The sequence below is a fragment of the Hesperophylax consimilis genome, chromosome 1 (genome assembly GCF_061612785.1).
Source record: "Hesperophylax consimilis isolate HC1 chromosome 1, BYU_Hcon_1.0, whole genome shotgun sequence".
Classification (NCBI taxonomy): domain Eukaryota; kingdom Metazoa; phylum Arthropoda; class Insecta; order Trichoptera; family Limnephilidae; genus Hesperophylax; species Hesperophylax consimilis.
Genome location: NC_142836.1, coordinates 2501348 through 2520852, shown reverse-complemented (window position 1 = coordinate 2520852; position 19505 = coordinate 2501348). Strand labels below are relative to the sequence as shown.

Here is a 19505-nt window from a genome sequence, read left to right as displayed (position 1 = left end):
CAACCTGACGGTTGTCCCCTTCTACTGATCACAATCTGTTCAAAAGCTGAAACGAACTTAGACTTGGTATTTAACGGGAACCTTTTAACTGTCGAAAAAATAAAACGGTCTTGAATGGCCATTTGATAACTTTGTCACACCTGAATTTTTGCCAAAAAACTGGGTTTAAAAGTTTTATGTCCAAGTAAACTTCTTTGTTTGTCTCCTGTGTAATGTCCTACAATAGTTTGCGACAAGTGTGAGTCAACCTGTATTATTATATATTATTTGTGTAAAAATTGATGATCTTAATGTAATAATAACTAGTAATTTATCTGACTTTCATTTTCTTCACAATTACATAAATTAGTTAACATACACACGGACACATGGGGACACCTCCCAACATCCATAAAGACACCTGAGGAATAGTTGTAACCTTAGTCACTACGAAAATAAATAAATAAAACAGTACAATATTAAAAATATATATATACACTAGCCTCTTTGTAAAATAAAATAAATACAAAAATAATTATTTGACATAACATATTATGAAGCATTATAAATATTATATATAACGGGTTATTTTCACATACTATTTAATACCGTTAAAATAGTGTGGAAGATTTAAAGTAAATTTTTCTGATTACGATTATTGTACCAAAAATATGTAATTTCAAAATTTTCATCTAAAACTGAAAATTTCGAAATGGTTCCAACTTGCTACGTCATGACACCAATGTCTGATAAGACGGCTGTCACCAACATAGTCCGGTGTGACATCAACGCCGCAAAATTCACAAATATAAACGTACATGTTGGTTTGGCGACAAATCAATATTGGCACATTTTAAATCATTACAGAAAATATATTCGTCAACATAACATAAAATTAAAACAAAAATACCTTCATTATGGTAATTTTTTTCGAGAATAAAAAAAAACAGTGAAAATACCCTATTGAAGTAAAATTTACTTCGTAAGATTCATTTGACTAATTAAAACTTGTCGTTACATTCTTAAGTTCTATGAGATTTTTCCTGATTATGATAAACTTGTAAAAGTCTTGTAAATAATACAGAAACACTGTTGATATAATTTCATTTGAATTTCTGGTTATAATACACTGAGAGAGAAAATGGAGACATTTGAGAAAGGCCGTGTTCAAAGTCGGAAGCCAAAAGGCTGACGGAGAGAAGAAACTATAGTTAGGAAGGCACAGCAAGGTAAAATACTTCACCAATAAGGGTAGAATCGGCTTATGTAATAGTACAGGCAAAGTTAGTACTAGTGATGGGTTTAATCGAAATAACCCTTTCAACGATCTGCTATTCAAAAGTTTAGATTTGTGCTAATTCATTAAATAATGCACTTGAAACACTATTTTGATTACTAAATTAATTGAATTAGTTAAACGTAGATATGACTTTCAACACATATTAGCCAGTATTATATTTTTATGAAAAAAAAGAGAGAGGAAAACCACATGAAAAATTATCTGGTCCCGACAAAATGCTATGTGATTTCATACATTTGTTTTCTTTTAACAAGAAACATTAACATGGAGAGTTTTCGCTTTTCAGCAAAACAATATACAGTAGAACCTCGTTAATTCGAAATCCAGCGGACATCAAAAATCAAATTTCGAATTAACGAATTCCCACGTAATTCGAAATTTTATGAAAAAAAAAACAAAAAAATACGCCGAAAATCGATTTTCTCGGCCGCCTCTTCAAATCCGGGTGGTATTTTAGTTGTAAATTCGTATTAATACCAATTATTTATTTATTTTCGCGGTCGATTACCGTAGCGGGCGGCCCTTTAAATTCAGATATTCGCAATAAATTCGTAAAAATGCTATATATTTACGCGTAAATCGAGATTTTGCTGCTGATTTCGGTCGCGGCCTACCCTTTAAATTGAGATATTCGTAAAAATACGATATATTTCCACGTAAATCGAGATTTCGCGGTAATTTTCCGTCGCGGCCGGCCCTTTATTTCAAATATCTGAATTTGAATTCGTAAAAATACGACATATTTCCGCGTAAAACGAGGATTCGCGGCCGTATTCCGTCGCGGCCGGCTCTTCAAATTCAGATATTCGAAATAAATTCACAAAAATGCTATATATTTACGCGTAAATCGAGATTTCGCTGCCGATTTCGGTCGCGGCCTACCCTTTAAATTGAGATATTCGTAAAAATACGATATATTTCCGCGTAAATCGAGATTTCGCGGTAATTTTCTGTCGCGGCCGGCTCTTTATTTCAAATATCTGAATTTGAATTCGTAAAAATACGATATATTTCCGCGTAAAACGAGAATTCGCGGCCGTATTCCGTCGCGGCCAGCTCTTCAAATTCAGATATTCGAAATAAATTCGTAAAAATATGATATATTTCCGCGTAAATCGAATTTTGTCGGCAGTTTTTCGTCGCGGCCGGCCTTTTAAGTTCAGATATTTGAAGTAAATTCGTAAAAATATGTCATATTTCGACATGGATCGAAATTTTTCGGCCGATTTCCGTCGCGCCGTATTTTTTCAACTCGGATATTCGAAGTAAAGTTAGTAAAAATACGATATATTTCCGCGTAAATTGAAATTTCGCGCCCGATTTCCGTCGCGGTGATGAAATACGATATATTTACGCGTAAATCGAAATTACGCGGCCGAGTTTCGTCGCGGCCGACCCTTTAAATTCAGATATTTGGCGTAAACTCGTAAAACTACGACATATATCCGCGTAAAATGTATTTTCTCGGCCCTTTAAACTCGGATATTCGAAATAAATTTGAAAAAATATGACATTGCAGTGTAAATCGATTCAGATTTACAAAATAATAATACTAATTAGGACGATGTATAACCACGTAAAAATACATTTTTCGGCGTTTTACCGCCACGGCTGACTTTTAGATTCAGATTTACGAAATATTACGATTTATTTTCGCAAAAATCAAATTTTTTCGAATTACACGAACAAATTTTCGTGCGCGGAGAAAAATAAATTTCGAATTACGAATTAACGAATTTCGAATTAAAAAAATTTTGTATGAAAAAATTTTTCAGCGGAAATTTTTTTTGCGAAAATTTCGAATTACGCGTTTTTTCGAATTATCGGGGTTCGAATTAACGGGGTTCTACTGTAATATACTAGCTGCGACATTGTCAAAACAAATTGTATACTGCTTATGACCATAGTTCAAAGTCTGATATGTAAATAACACTGCGTTTTTTAGCCTTAGCCACACAAGTGGTAGCTGCCCAAATTTGGTTAGCACCGCCAATGTCCTTGAGCGATAGCTACCTAAATTTTGTTAGCACCACCAATGTCCTTAAGCGATCGTTATCCAAATTTGGTTAGCACCGCCAATGTCCTTGAGCGATAGCTACCCAAATTTTGGTATTTTAGCTGATTTTAATGAATATATTTTTATAAAACTTAAGCAATTTACATTTGTTTCCGTATTAATATTTGAAGGAACAATTTTTCAAATTAGCAAGGTGTTTTTTTTTTAATAACATATCTCTCAAATGTATAAGAACTGGTGGGAGTAAGCAGGATACACCAAGCATAAGAGAATGCATTTCCTAGAGTACCAATGAATATATTGGTGAATGACATTAAGATAAATGTTTGTAACCGGAATAGTTCACACTACAATATGTCTATTATTATATAGTAGATGGATATGTGTATAAAAAAAATATTTGCTTAAATAATTCCACTGGCAAAGAATGTCCACATTAAATAATATTATATGGACTCCAATTTAATCACCAGCTAAAATAGGTTTCAAAATACCATGAATATGTATACAAATAAATATGTACATACTTAAATGAATTAATTTTTTGTCATGATAACAATATTATGTTTGAGTATAGTCGGTCAAAGAAATAGTAGGACTTAAGTTTTCCAAAATAACATATAAAAGCAGAGACATGTATTGAAAAGCTTTAAATTAAAATAATTACATATGCTTTAGCTCCTCCAATGCAATGGCAGATTTAAAAATATGGTACATATTAGTTTCAGGTCCACCAAGTCCAAACCACATCTTAAAATGGGACGATGTACAATGGCTGAGCAGGCAACATTATATGTAATGATTTAAGAACCGAAACCGTATAAATTTAAATAACACAACATGCATGATATATACGGCAGCCTGCCTGCTTGTCCACACTTACAACAAACAACCAACATTATATTATCCAAAGACAATGCAAAAACCATAATTATTCAAAGGCCACAATCATGGTAAACGTGAACTTGACAAGAACCAAGAAATACTTAAGTTACCCCAATTTTAATAGTACGTTTCTAGGAAAATGTCTGGTTAGACCCTAATTCATTTCAGATATTCAAATAAACATTGAAGGTAAAATTCTTCAGGCACAATTTAAGTCTACATTAATAATTTACAATAAATAAATCTCAAAAATAGTTTTTATACAAGTTTGTAAAATTGTCTAAAATTGTTTTCGTACTTAATACTAGCTTACAGAAGATTCGTGCGTCTTCGAAGCGCTATTATTTTTGGTTAACCGAACTACGCACTTATCGATCATTTAGAAATGTCTCAGTGTTAGGCTTTGAATAGCTTTGAGTGTAGCGCGGCGATGTGTGTTGATGGAGAAATAGCGAGTGCAGTTTGGGTATTAATTGAGTCGTTTGTACCAGGCATTCATCTGCTCTAGGAAGATGAAGGTAATGGTGGTGTGAGGGCCGAGGCGCGCGTAGTACGGCAGGAAGCCCTTCCACAGCGAGAACACACCCTGCTTTCTCAGGATGTCCATCACCACCCCACGCATGCTCATGGAGCCATCCGCATTCTGAATCCTGGAACACATATCACCAAATATTACATTTTATAATAATACATAATACACTTTTTGTATTAAATCAGGTGTGAACCTTTAAACCGGAACAATCCCGGTCAAATGCGGTAACTAGGCTGTGCACCCTGTAGTGACGTATTATGGAAAAATCAAAAACAGACAGCAAAATGAAGTCTACATTTTTAACTCCAAATATGCTCAGGAACACCAGGTTAAAATCATTCGGGTAAATGCTGATTCACCTCTATTTATTAGATACAAATATTGAAACAGACATTATAAAATAACCGAAAAGCTGTATTTACATGTTTACCACATCTTAAAAGTAGATTCTGATAACAAAAGATGGCACCGCGAGAAAAAGTCTAAATGTGATATTAATGACACACATAATAAAGGTAGAAACACACATTATGATGTTTCCAGGTCAACATGCACACTGGTTCTATGCACGCAACGCGTGTGACCACGTGACAAGTGGTCTCTGGTTCTTAAGTATGTTTATGTGTTTCACTTGTCAATCGACACAATTCGTAGCTTTGTTATGTCTTGCGATTCATTATTCTATCAAGCCAACTGTCAAAACAAACAACCATAGATATACCGAAAATAACAGTAGACGCATAGATATTATCACTCACAGATGTGAAATCAACTCGCTGAGAGCGTGATGCCACCCCCTCCATCTTTACACGTCCAACGCCGATCTGGATAGCCCATATCGGTGCAGCGATGGAAACGTGAGTTTGTGTTGCGTGTGACAAGTGTGTTTCTAAAGCATCTATTTCCATAGAAAATATATGATTGTAATTTGTCCAGATATCTTAATGCGTTACTTACGTAGCGTACGTCGACCCAGTATGTTTCTACCTTAATGAGTGTCATTAGACGATATTAAAAGATCATTAATTATTATTCAGTAAATTGTAGAAGCTTAGAAACAAATATGTACCCAAGTCATTAGAAGAAATGGGATTTGTAAATAATCAAGAATCTATATAATTGATTAAATCATTAGTCAATTAAGGATTTTCAAAAATTCAAAAATATGTTCCCACGATATGGTTAATTATTTTCGCAACACTTAAGAAAAATGGCTGTAATATAATAATGTAGGTAATGCAAGCAGTGTGTGTGCTAAGACCGAGTTGTTAGATGGTCCATCCTCTCTGCCTACCCCATTGCCCAGCGGTGAAACGGCGTGATGGTTAGCTGTTTAGATATCGGGTATCAGTATAATGGATGAGATAAACTTTTTTATATGTTACATTTAATATAAGTATGAGATAAACTTTTAAATTCTGGTGAAAGTTCGTTTAGCAAGGTTATCACTGTCCTACAGGCAGCATTAATGGAAGGTTACTGTTGCATGAAGAATTAATGGAAGAATGAATTATCTTATGTCTCCTCAATTAACGAAGGTCTTACTTGGTTTTGATGATGTCCACAGGCATGGACGCTACGGTTGTGATGAGGCCGGACACCATGGAGGCGGTGAAGTGAAGCGGGATGCCGTCGGCAATGTAAACGTTCAACATTTCACGTGCCTAAACAACATACACACTATTAGCAATACTGATCTACATTTCAACAATTTATTCATTACATAAGAAAGCTTCTCTCAAAATAATTGAAACAGGCTTTCAACGTTTCAAGTAAATTACATATTATTGATATAAAAATAAATTATAAACTAAAAGTAAACATTTGAGGATATATTTGAGAGGAAGATCATAAGAAGAATCTTAAGAGCCATACAAAAAAGGCACGGCTGTGCTGAGCACATGTAGCAAAGGTGGAAGACAACCGAAAACCAAAAAGGCTTCTTCACAATAAGCTTGTCGAACGAAGGAATGTCAAGAGATCTAAACTCTAGCGGCTGGAATTTGCGGAGTTCAATACTGTATCCTTGGTCCTAAGACCTTGAGGGAGACCGAAGGAGACCTGCGTAAGCAGAGGTGCTTCCTAGAGATAACCAAGACCTCATAATAGTTGATGACTCTAGCATAACATCTTCCCTTCGACCACAATCGAAATCAATATCAATCATCGTCTACTAAAGTCTAGTACAAAGAACAACTTAACATTCTCTCAACCTCTTGTGCGAATGTGTCGACTATATAACATCCATCGTAGCGACAAGATTCCTAACATATTTAACGATAGCCCCCAGAACTTTATGTCAACCTCGTGCGAATGTGTCCACTATATAACATCCACCGTAGTGCCAAGATTTCTAACATATTTAACATTCTCTCAACCTCTTGCGCGAATGTGTCGACTATATAACATCCACCGTAGTGGCAAGATTCCTGACAAATTTGGCGATAGCCCCCAGAACATTACTATATTTCCTGAATCTCTTGCTATAATTTGATTCAAACTTTATTTTCTCAGGTTTTGTCTGTGCAAAAAACTAGTACTTCTGTGAACAGTAGACCTCGCATTCAAAAAAGTTTATCCCTTATTTTAAATCAAAACCAAAATTTCTTCCGAAATCATAAGATTTGTAAGTAGGTAACAAAATACCTACCAACTTAATTAATAAACAACGATTTCACATTTGAAAAAAGAAATGGTACACTGAAACAGATTCTATTTTCTTAATAATACTTTTTTTTTGCAAAATTATGTTTTTGTAAATTGCACGATCTTAACAAATACATAGTGTGTCATATATTTTTTAAATAAAAACAGTAGACAATCTAACATAAGTATTTTTCCCAGAATAGCTACTTATGATTATTCAGAGAAATTAATTTTTGATTGTGTCTATCAGCTACTGCGGTGCACGACAGGTTAAACAAATTTACATACAGATGAAATGGAAAATGGTTAAGAAACAGAACTTTGCTACACTCGGTCAATTAAAATGAAGTAATGTAAGTGACCTGAGAGTATGAAGAGAGCTGCGCCGCATTGACCACCATGGCGCGTCCTATGGTGGGCGTGGCGCCCCTCCACAGTGACAGCACGCCCTCCTCGCGTACGATGCGCACCAGCGCGTCCGCCACATTCTTGTAGTTGCGCCGCTTGTCTACGGGGAGGCGCCCGTCGGCAGTCATGCGGATCAGCGTCACCTCAGCCGGCGTACCCACGAAGGCACCCACGGCCCCAGCGCACACACCCAGCAGCATCTTCATGGTCAGCCCGGGGGCGGTGCCGTCTTGGCTGCAATATCACGACCATGTTTAATTTATTAAAAAAATATCACTAATATTTTTAGGTTAATGAAATTTTGCAACTTAAATACCAATAAGTATTATTTAATAAAATGCAATAAATCACAGGTGTTTCTAACTTCGAAACAATTGAATGATCAGTGTCATTCAGAAATTTGAAGGGCATTGGAATCAGAGATGTGCTTTATTTCAAATAAATCCATTTCAAATGGAAATGCAAAATGGGTATTTTCCATTTTAAATGCTTTTCTAAAAACCATTTTGCATTTTGCATTTTAAAAGCTTTTCTCAATGCATTTTCCATTTTAAATGCTTTTTTGCAACATTCTTCCTACTATCTCCACTCATCTTTTTTTCATAAGCCCCAAATATCAGTCGGTCCTCAACCTCGCTATGAGAGATAATTTACATTTGTCAAGTTGCTCCCTGGTAGGAGCCCTGGCAATTGAGTGATTCCATTACAAAAAATACTGATTCAAATACTGAACATGGGGCCATGACGCTGTAATATTAAATTAAATAGCAGTTTCTATGTTTTTACGTTGGCAACATTAGTCCCGCGCAAATTTTTTGTGGTTTCATAATCTGTAGTCGTGGTGTTTTTGGATTTATCATCATGTAATATGTTTGTTCTACATTGATGTCCATTATTAAATCACAAAATTGTTTAAAAATTCTATAATTATTTTAATTGTTAGACCTGAGAAACCATTTTGCATTTTCAATGCATTTTGGAAATAGGTATTTTGCATTTGAAATGCTTTTCTAAAAACCATTTTGCATTTTCAAATGGAAAAGTTTTGACCCATTTCCATTTTGCATTTCAAATGGTTTTGTACATTATTCAACAATGTCAGCAGTGAAACAGGAGAGCCAAGGATTTTGCGGCTGTGCCTCAAAGACCTTCAATTATATTTGGTGTAAGTATATTTGGCGATAGGAAAAGCAGTATTTACTACTTATTCATATTGTTCTATTGTTTTATCGTGGAAATCAAATTGGAAAACCAAAGTTTAAGCGCTTGTTATATGATAGCGAAATTTCGCAAACTGTCAAAATGTCTTCATTTTTATGTCACTAGAGGGCGGTAGTTGTACATTAATGAACTTGTTAAAATATAACGTCACACGTGCGTTTGTCGCAAAGCAATGAACGTATAATATGAATGTGAAATATTAAGTAAAACAAACAACTTAGTAAAAAAGTATGACTTATTTGCAGAACCTACTATTTTGGTAAAGCATTTAATTTGACATTTTTTATAAATGTTTCATCATTCACTTGCTGTTGTCATTAGTGTTGAGGAACATTTCCGATACATATAGTTTGTTTTACACGGTGTTCGGAAACTCGTTGTATAAACGGTAAAACCCTTTATAGGTCATAAGCTAAAAACGGATAGTTTTGAAACCTGCAACATTAAGGTTTATATTTCTTTATGTTTACAAGTTATAAGCCCTTGGGTTGTAATCATTCTGAGGTAACGCACAGAGGTCTTGAATCGAACCAACCGCCCAAAGTTCTCACATGTTGAGTAAATTTACGAAAATCGCGTCCTGGTCAGTTTCTCTATAAAATTATCAAAGCAGTTATTCATTTATTGTCAATTTTGGGTTATGACTTTTTTTATTTGAGCTTTCGTTTTCGAGAAAATCGAAGGTGGATTTATTTGGTAAATTTCTTAATTTTATATTTGATAGAATATCTATACATATTAATACCATCATTAATAAATTGACCTCGAGAAATGAAAGAAATTTTATTTTTTTATTTATATATTTGTTAAATTATTCTGTGTTATTTAGTACAACTAAACAATAATCTTTTTTCATTTATTCGTTACTTGAAGCATACCTTGTTTGGAGTATTTTTTCCGGCTGCCATGGATAAATCATAATATTGATCTACAAAGAGAAAAATAATATTGGTAATTTTTGGTTCAATTACCAAACGTGCCCTATGATAAAACGTTCACTCTCCCACTTGGTCAGAGCGCGTAAAGACAATGAATTCTCTCACACACACTTGCATAAAGATGCCGCCAGTAAACAACATGACGTTAGTGCTAACCGTTAGGAAAAGGAACGCATATTAAATGTTGAGTTTTAAAATATGACACTTGAAAAAATACAATACGTCAAATTTACATGAAAAAAGAGAATTTGTGAGTAATTACTGTTTTTGTAGCTTCATTAGATTATTGCAATGCTTCAAGTGAGTCGGTATTCTACTTTTAGACCCATTAATGAAACATTTTGATGGCATTTTCGAAATATATACGCCGTGAAACAGGGAGCGATAGCTTCAGTACCGTTCACGGGGGCTTCTCACCCGTAATAAGTAAAATACTGTGAAATGTCTTGAAAATTTGGTGCAAGATGAAGTATTTATTTAATTGTTAATATCCACAGATATCATAACGATAATAAGAGGCCGTACTTCTACAGATGTGTGTATTATATACATATTTTAAATTAAAAATATTGTGTAAAAGCGTTTTTAATGCGATAATCATGGATCGAAGTTTTAAAAGTGGGTTGTATGGTGTATCAATGTTTTTATTTTTTATAGTCGAATGCCTACAACAACTACAAAAAAAAATAGGCAGACTGAAAAATAATAGTCCATTAATTGGTATAAAAAAATATGAAGTCTGAGAATGACATACGAAAGGTAGTATTAAGCCGTTTTAGGGAGCTGTTTTCCAGCAAATCACCATTATGCCCTATAACCCACTCTTAATGCAGTAATAAAACTGCAAGCAGCAGCAGGTAGTATTTCCAACGAGTGCATAACAGATAAGGCAATGTTATAATACAAAGATTATGGAGAGGAATATAAATCAACTTAAATACGGGGTTAAGTACGGGTATAATCGGCCAATGCATCAAATCACTTAACGAAGATAAAATATAATTCTTATGTCAGGAATCCTAACATTTAGCAATAATATACGTAATTATGTAAACACAGTTATCATACATGCCAGAGATAACAGTACAGTTGGCGTTAGAGCATACATAGCTATTTAAGATGCATTAGTTAAATCTACAGAAGCAAAATTCTCTAATACAATGAACCCTCATTACGACAAGGAGTGCAATATAATTAATAATTATTAGCCTGAAACACCCATACAAATTAAAAAAATATCGCGTGAAATAATAAATGCCGCCAACGGGAACTGAATAATAATTTGTTAATCTTTGTGCTGTGCATAAAAACCTCGTCTTATTATTATTAGTTTATCATTCAAAATAATGAAGTATAATTGTTACCACCCCGATTTTGTATGGTATCTGACAGAAGTCATTATTATTAGACAAGGAAATTTACACAAGCAAATTTGCTGAGCATATTTAACATATGAAGCTTACTAAAAAAAATTAAATTACTCAGTGATTAATTTTATTTTGTAACATTTATTTTAACCACACGAGCGACGGTTACCCAAATTTAGGCAGGCGATTAGAAAAATTAAAACCGAACACCCGGAATATCCATCGCTCGAACGGTTAAGAGATTTTTAATTTTATGGATTTCGACATACTTACTTGCAATGGAATATAATAGCGGGACAGATCAAGTTTACACAAAATAAAATTAGGGGAGTGAGATATTTTGAACACTGACAACATGTTGGATATTATTAACTCTTAGAATATTCACTTGTTACATCATTCTCAAGATATTGAAGTTAAGGAGTTTCAAATTCCATCACATTATTTGACAACCATAAAATTCACGATTATGTAGCACCATTTTGAATTTTTGACATCCCTGTTAAATGCCGATACACATCCCGTTTCAGTTTTTGATACAATTGTGATCATGACCGTTATGCTTGACAGATAATCACATTTTGATCAAAAGCTGACGGGGACCGTCCAAAGACGAATTGTGCGGCTATTTGAAGGCCATCATACTATGTGATGAAGTTTGAAACAGATATTTATATTGCTGTATTATTGATTTATAAATGTATGATGTAGTTACCCTTTGGCCAGATCGAAGAGCCAGGTGTATATACCGAGGCGGGTGGTGGTGTACGTGGCCTGGCGCAGCAGGCCGGCAGACAGGCCCGTGTAGATGCCGGAGATACCCTCGTTACGGAAGATCTCCGCCCCCACCATGAAGCTGCTGCGGTTGCGCCCGCTGAGCTGCATGCGCGTCTTTATCAGGTCCAGGGGCTGCACAAACACCGTGGCCCCCATGCTGCACATTTATAACATTTAGTTTGTTACATATACAAGTTAATAATAGATGAATATAATTATATGAGACACTGAGCGTGTGTTGAAAAGTGGTTCCACACTCCACAGATCATTGACTGTGGTTGTCGTAAGACGTGTGTTGTGTATTGGGCATCTGCAATAACTGTGGTTGTCGTAAGACATGTGCTGTGTATTGTGCAACTGCAATAACAACTTTATTACTACTTTCCTAGGGAAAGGACATTTTTATTTCATTAAAATAACCGCCTCCCGACCGAAGATTGGAACATGTTTTAATGTGACGTTTCGTGGGAACTCTATACTTGTAATAGCTCTTTTAAATGGTGAATTCAGATATTTGTGATGGTTATTTCATCTTTTACTTAAATGAATTGGCTTTCTTCCTGTCATCCAATATTACTCATACTGTAACATACATAATTATGTATAACAGTTTTAACCGATCTGTCTGTTCAGAGAATTGAGAATTTCGTCAAAATTATTTATGTGAAGACTTGAATTTCATTCCTTCTTATAAAAAATTTCAACAACTGTTGTGGTGATTGTAATAGTAATTGCTGTCTTCAAGTATTAAAAAAAACCAACCCGTAAAAACAAGGTTTTTTTTTAACTATAACACATTTATTTTCGATTTTCAACCTAGTTGCGCCATCTCTTGGGCCAGCTAGTACACAATTTAGGATTTATTTTTTTGGTTTTTTTGGTTTGACTTAGGATTGAACTTTCCTCCCCAGGGACTATCTCTTAACTGCTGTGAACTTTTAAAATGTCTATTGAAACTTTTTTTTTTGGTTTAACTGAGGATTGAACCTTCCTCCCCAGGGACAGACTGAAATAAGTAAACACCGCTAACACCCGAGCCAAATCCAAATTAGATAGGACCGATATTTATTTCATATATTGACTGCTGTAAATTTAAATTGGAAATTGAAATTGGATAATATTATTTTATAGCGCCCTTGAGGTGACTTTTCACAAAAACGGCGCTATACAAGTTATCCAATTATTATTATTAGATATTATGTCATCCTACTTCAGAGAAATGCGTATAAGTCTGTGTGTGCATTTGTGATTGCCACCAAAAGTTGATAGAATGTTGAAAACAAGTCTTTCTGCCGAGTTTCAGCTCGACCGGATGTCGATAATTATCTTAATTTCCAATTCCAAGATTTGCATTCATTCATCCACGAAAACAAAAGTGAAATTCAAATAAATGTATTTAAAAATATAACATTTACATGAAAAAAAAACTCAATAAGTAAGAGTTTGAAAAAGAACAACAATAATTACCATTTCTGATTATTGTTGTGATAAGCGGAAGTTCAAAGTGGAAGTATTGAACAGCAAGAAATATTAACTTATCAATAAAATGAAGCAATTTTAGATATTAATTATCGAGCATATTAGCGAACTCTAACGGATGCAAGTTAATTTATCGTACGTATTTTTTAAATTTTTTTTTAAAAGAAAGACAAACATTCCTGGGTTACGAATAACCTGACAATATTTTTAAATCTCCTACTACCACCACAGTAAGCTGAAAATGTTGCTTGTGTTGTGATGGAGGACTTAGCTAGCCGAGGAATTGAACACACTACGCCTGAGTGGGACCCAAGCGCGATGTCAACTCGGTCACCGACCGGTTAAAATACGGGGTACAAATATACAAAAATACTGTGAGAAATTCAGCTTGGGGACCAGCGGTTCCTTATGAGATTATTCAATTTGGAAGGCGGGTATGGGTACCGCCATCCCGAGAACCATTTATTGGATAACCAAGACCCCTGCTATAGGTTACCCCAAGTGGTTTGCTATGTTTGGTGACTTAGCAGGGGTGCAAGGGTTCATGGGGTGAGGTTTGTCTAGGTCTTGCCGGCGGATGCGTTTGCCCACCTGCTACGTGGCGGGTCGGATTGGGAGAGACTCTCTTGCCCATCGCCTTGCACCACAGTGGGAGGGATGGATTTATACATTCGTCACTCCTGAACACATTGACCCCCAAGATTCCTATCCACCCCTCATACCCTTTTACTTCCTAGAACTTTCTCCCCTTCCTTTCCCTAAAAATACCTACCACATAGAATCCCCAAAGATGACATATGCCCTGAAGGATTTTTTTTTCCTCAGGGCCTTCTGTATCAGTTCTATCAATTCTGTTCACAAAATGTTAATAAAAACTATTTTTGTGTAATTTCTTGCCTAAATAAGCTGACACTGTTGTTTAACCACTGGACCTTATTTGGCCAATTTGCAAACGCCTGCGAGCTTACACTGGCCAAAACGTGGGCAACTTGAAGAGATATTTTAAAACATTTATTGGAATTATTTCATAAGCTCAAGCGCGTTGGAATCTTCGATTAATCATAAAGCTAACTTAGTAGTTTTACATTCTAACAAAAGGTGTCTCGCAAATCTTCTGACTTATTTGTTATTGACATGAAATATTTTTTCTTACAAATCATTCATCATGTGTTCATCAAAAAATTCATGTTAGAATTTAAATTTATAACACCGTTTATCAATTAGGCCATAGACAACATACAGAAGTCATAATATTTAATATTGCTCCAAGTAGCTACTATAAATGGCAATTTTAAAGTAAATAATAAGCAGACGTCACGCTTTATAAATTTAACGATTTTTTAATCATTTTATCATGAATCTTAGATAAATTATCAAATGGGCGGGAGATTTCCAAACCAAACACTTAAATTTTCCGAGCGCGTAAGGTTGAAATTGATTGTATAGCAGAACGCTCCAGTTGTTAAGGGATTCTGTATGAGAGAGAATCAAATCATAAAATATATGAAACATACTAAAGGTCTTACTAATTAGACTCATAAACGCAGGTTCAATGTTGGTGTGGTAAAGCTGGCCTTGAGCCTGGTTTAAGAACGTTTTAACCAAACAAACTCCAAGGTAATAAGTCATATAATATTTACACCGCGTTTATAAGTAAGGGGGTAAGTTGTTTTACTCTGGTTTAGCCATGCTGACGGATATTTGGATATTGTATGGCAGTAGAAACGTTACCTCAAGAAGGAGTAGGAAATGCAGCATGGCAATATGTAGTATTGACCGTGAGAATTGTAAACAATAGTTTATTATTACATAACGTGTAGTGTTTGTTCAGAGATAAGGTAATGAAACAGGTATGCTAATGAAACAATTTGACATTACGCAATGTGACAGTACCCTAATAGTACTTCATTTCAATAATTAATATGAAACTAATCTTTTTAAAGCCTTACTAAAAGATTACATATAAGTATTATTATATCTCTCAGTTCCTAATAAAATATATTAATATTTGGAACCTCCGTTCGCAGATGCGATATTTTTATCACAAATTCAATAATCAATCATTTATAAGATGCTAATTTATAGGCTTTTGTCCATAAATATAGCATTTGAAGATAAGCCAGAAGTTAAATAGTAGTTTGAACTGAAAATTGATGAGATAATCGTTTTAACCAAAATTAAAATCACATGACCACAATCTATAACCTTGGAAACAAGATTTAAAGTAAACTTGAAGTAGTGTGATGCATTTTATGTGCAAATATTCTGTTATTTCAGATTTTATGAGAGACCTTGAATTTACATAATACATACATTATTTTTCTACAGTCTAAGTCGTCTGAAAATATATATACAGAAGCCTCGAGGAAAATAATTTCCCTCAGGGTCTATAATTCACGATTGACAAACAGTATGACTCCAACAATTTCGCAAAGAAATTATAAAAACTTCTATAAAAGCTACAAAATGGGTCATACTATATGGTAACATAGAAAAGTTTTATTATAGAGCGGAGACAGTTTACTTATAGTTCCTGTGAGGCCCATTGTGCTATCTCTCATTTGACCTCATCACTTTAACAGACACCCGGTCCCTTTGATAAAGTTCACCATGGTTGTCATTGGATATGTGGCTTTATCTTCTGATTCTACAATGTGTCTTCCCAGGTATCTGAGCCTTGTTCCCAACAGAGCGGGACATTGGCACCACAGGTGAATTGGATTCTCCTCATCCTCTTCATATTTCCTGCATCTGTTAGTATTTTCCACTCCCAACTGCTGCATGTGTCTCCTGAGGTGTGAGGCAGTGTCCTTTTAGTAGTCCTACCAGTTCTCCAAGTGAGTTTCTGTACATGTTGTTATGGTTCTATTAACATTGATAGATGTTTACCAAAACAATTTTTTGATGGCCATTTGAGAGGTTAAGTGTGTTGAGAAAACTTTTCAATTAAGGAACAATATTGTTGACCATTTTGTGGGAAGTGTTAGATGTTACAACACGAATCTGTCTGTTGCTATAGCTAACATTTATCTTTCATTAGCAACTTGTTGTGAAGTTTTCTTAGAATGGTTCACATTTTTAAGAAAACCAATCACTGCAGTTTTTGTCAGTTCTATTCTGCAAACAACTGGTTTCTTGTTTATTTTACTAAGAAAACAGACAAATATTAAATACAAGACATTTGAATTTATGCATAAATTTAATTATAAGCGTATATTTTTTTTAATATTTAAACAATAAAGCAGACATTTGATGTACGAAGAAGCAAAAACTCTCAAATTTATTTGATACAATGCTATGAAGCTTTGAAGTACCTACTTATCTGAAAACAAATAACAAAAGACTCCAGTTTGTTTGTGGTTCCATATTTTTCAATGTTCGATAAGAAAAAATAATGTTGAGACTCGGGTGAAGGCGGGTTAATAACTTCTAACGAAATATAAGAGTCGAACTTAATATATTATTTTGTTTTATATATAATCTAATAAATATTGAGAAAAACACTACTCTACGCTACGCTGACTTGTACACAAAACAATGAATAAATATTTGTAGGTATGTAACTCTGATTAAATATCACTCTTGTGATTTGATAAAAGTACTAATATCATAGACATATGAATATTAGTAGACCTGCCCTAAGTGATTAAAAGCGTATTATTCCCCACTCCCCATACCGGTTCCATTGGAGCCGGCTGGGCTCGCGTATGGCTTCCCGAGAATCTTGAGAATGTGACGTCATCATTCTTGTTCGAACTAGCGTCGAGCTATGGTCGAGGCATTTTATGAAATAACACGGCAAAATAGTGGCTTGTGATATGAAAACTTGTAAAAATAGATGTGAAAAAGAGAATAAACCCAATTGTCGTATTACATTCCATATGTAAGCATCATTTTAAGCTTATTCACGTCGTATAATATGAATCAGTTGTAGAAACATATACTATCACATCGAGCCAACATTGGTCGAATGTAGCGATTCTCAAGTGTGCGCATCGTTGTTACTGGGAAGTAAATTATGAACACTTATAAAAGTGTCTTAACTAAATACGTAAACAAAATATTCGACTCTGAAAATAGAAGAAATTTTTTTTTGCCGAATTTGGACTTCGTAAATTTGTTCATAACGTGGCGAGTAATTTGCGCTCCCATGTAAAAATGTCTATTCATTCAAAAGCAGATTTTACTTTTAAGAACTAAATGGTGATATTATAATGCGAGATGCCTATATACTGTCAGATTGGTTTATTGACGAATCACAGTCAGCTTTACCCCCTTCGTTCTTCAACAGTTGATTTTAACCCTCACCTTTAATTTCTAGTCTATATATTCATATGTCTGTGACTAATATTAAGTTCAATAAAACTACTATTAAAATCACAGTAAGCTCAATAAAACTAGTAATAAAATCACAGCACTGTTGGGATACGAAACTAGTAATATAGGTGTACATATTCCATAATGTCTGTATATAATATGTAGATAGTTTCTGCTAATTGTAAACGATAACAACAAAGTCATATAGCAAGGCTAAATATTACGTTGTGTGAATATTGTATTATGCATGTTAATGAACAAAACACAATCCAGCATTTAATAAATTCTTTGATATATTTCTAACACCCTCTTTATGAATCTTGATAAACCATAATTACGAGTAAATCCTCTACAACTTAATGAGAATTTTAATCTAAATTCAGTTAATTTTTCCTCTCATTTTCTCTAGAGGTTTCAATTAGTACTGAAAAAGACACTAACCTACTTTATTAGAGTTTAAACTAACTAAACTAACCTACTTTATAGAGTACTGGTAAAATTAGGTTACATCCTTAGAATTCGTAAACCCATAATGAGAAAGTTTCCTGGTTTGATAATAATTAACTCTATAAACGTACAGGTCAATGCTTGCAAGTGACAGGAGCGCCATATGAAATGAATTTTCAAAATTAATCTAAACAACTAACCTATCTTAACTAATTCAAGCTGTATCACTTATTTCCCGTCTTATCTGATATTGAACAGTTATCAGTTCATACTGAGGCATTAATAGAGATATTTATGTATCGTTTCCTACAATAACTGTTTTGAAAGATTGGGCTACGCTATTGCAAATTCTGATAACCCAACTACTTGTCACTGCCGGGAATAAAACACGTAAGGAACCAGAACTTTTCACATAACATAGCTGATAATTTGTAGCCTGTACTCTGTACACTATTCTAGAAATCATATTTTTAATCATGCTTATCAGAACCCTTACAAAAGGGCAATATGACAAGAACTCTTACAAGAACACAGAAAACAACATAATTACTTTAAAATCATAAATCTAATGCAATATTATTTCACCGACACATAATTTCACTTGAAAATAAATTTGAAAAAGTTGGTAATGCCAGCATTATTTTTGTTTGTAGGGATGGAAAATAAAATAATATCAAAGGAAAAAAAATGGGAAGCAAAGAATAGGATATTTAAAAAAATAAACACAAATTTATTAAAAATGTGCATTCAATTTTTCTAGTATAAAAACGGAAGTTGCGTGCGTGAATCCCAGTAATTACAAAAATAGATTTCATAATGAAAAAGAGATAACCGTGACCTTCAATCAAAAACGTTTACCGGAAAAACTTAAAAGAAAACATCATATTTTTTAAAAAGGTTTGATTTTCCAATGCAAAGCCGAGTTAATTGTCACTATTAGCTGTCATTAACAGATGATTATTTTTCATTCGAGATGAAGATTAAATAATTATAAATATTAATTTAAAAAAACATACCCAGCGAGGCCTCCGAAAAGGAATTTAATCCCATTTGGAATTTGTTTTTCTTTAATCGGCGCTGCTGTCATATTTTATAAATTGAGGCACACGTAAACCACCGACACAACTGTCACCGACGGACTTTTTGTAAAATTAAACAAATTTGTGCACGCACGGCTCATAAATCAACTATC

At 34.2% G+C, this 19505-nt stretch overlaps 1 protein-coding gene across 2 annotated transcripts in view; it reads right to left on the bottom strand.

Annotated features, from left to right (window-relative positions):
* The window catches only part of LOC149426114 (mitochondrial 2-oxoglutarate/malate carrier protein-like), a 21869-nt gene extending 2364 nt beyond the window's left edge, over positions 1-19505 (bottom strand). The window contains exons 1-5 of one of the 2 annotated variants that reach the window (XM_089637583.1): positions 19330-19505; positions 12009-12227; positions 7722-8001; positions 6259-6377; positions 4670-4831 (exon numbers count right to left, since the gene is read on the bottom strand). In XM_089637583.1, coding sequence (XP_089493709.1) covers positions 4670-4831; positions 6259-6377; positions 7722-8001; positions 12009-12227; positions 19330-19400 — 851 coding nt within the window. In that variant the 5' untranslated portion in view covers positions 19401-19505. Of the gene's footprint in view, positions 1-4057; positions 4832-6258; positions 6378-7721; positions 8002-12008; positions 12228-19329 lie in introns of those variants that run through there. The other variant, XM_089637545.1, reaches the window with a different exon arrangement.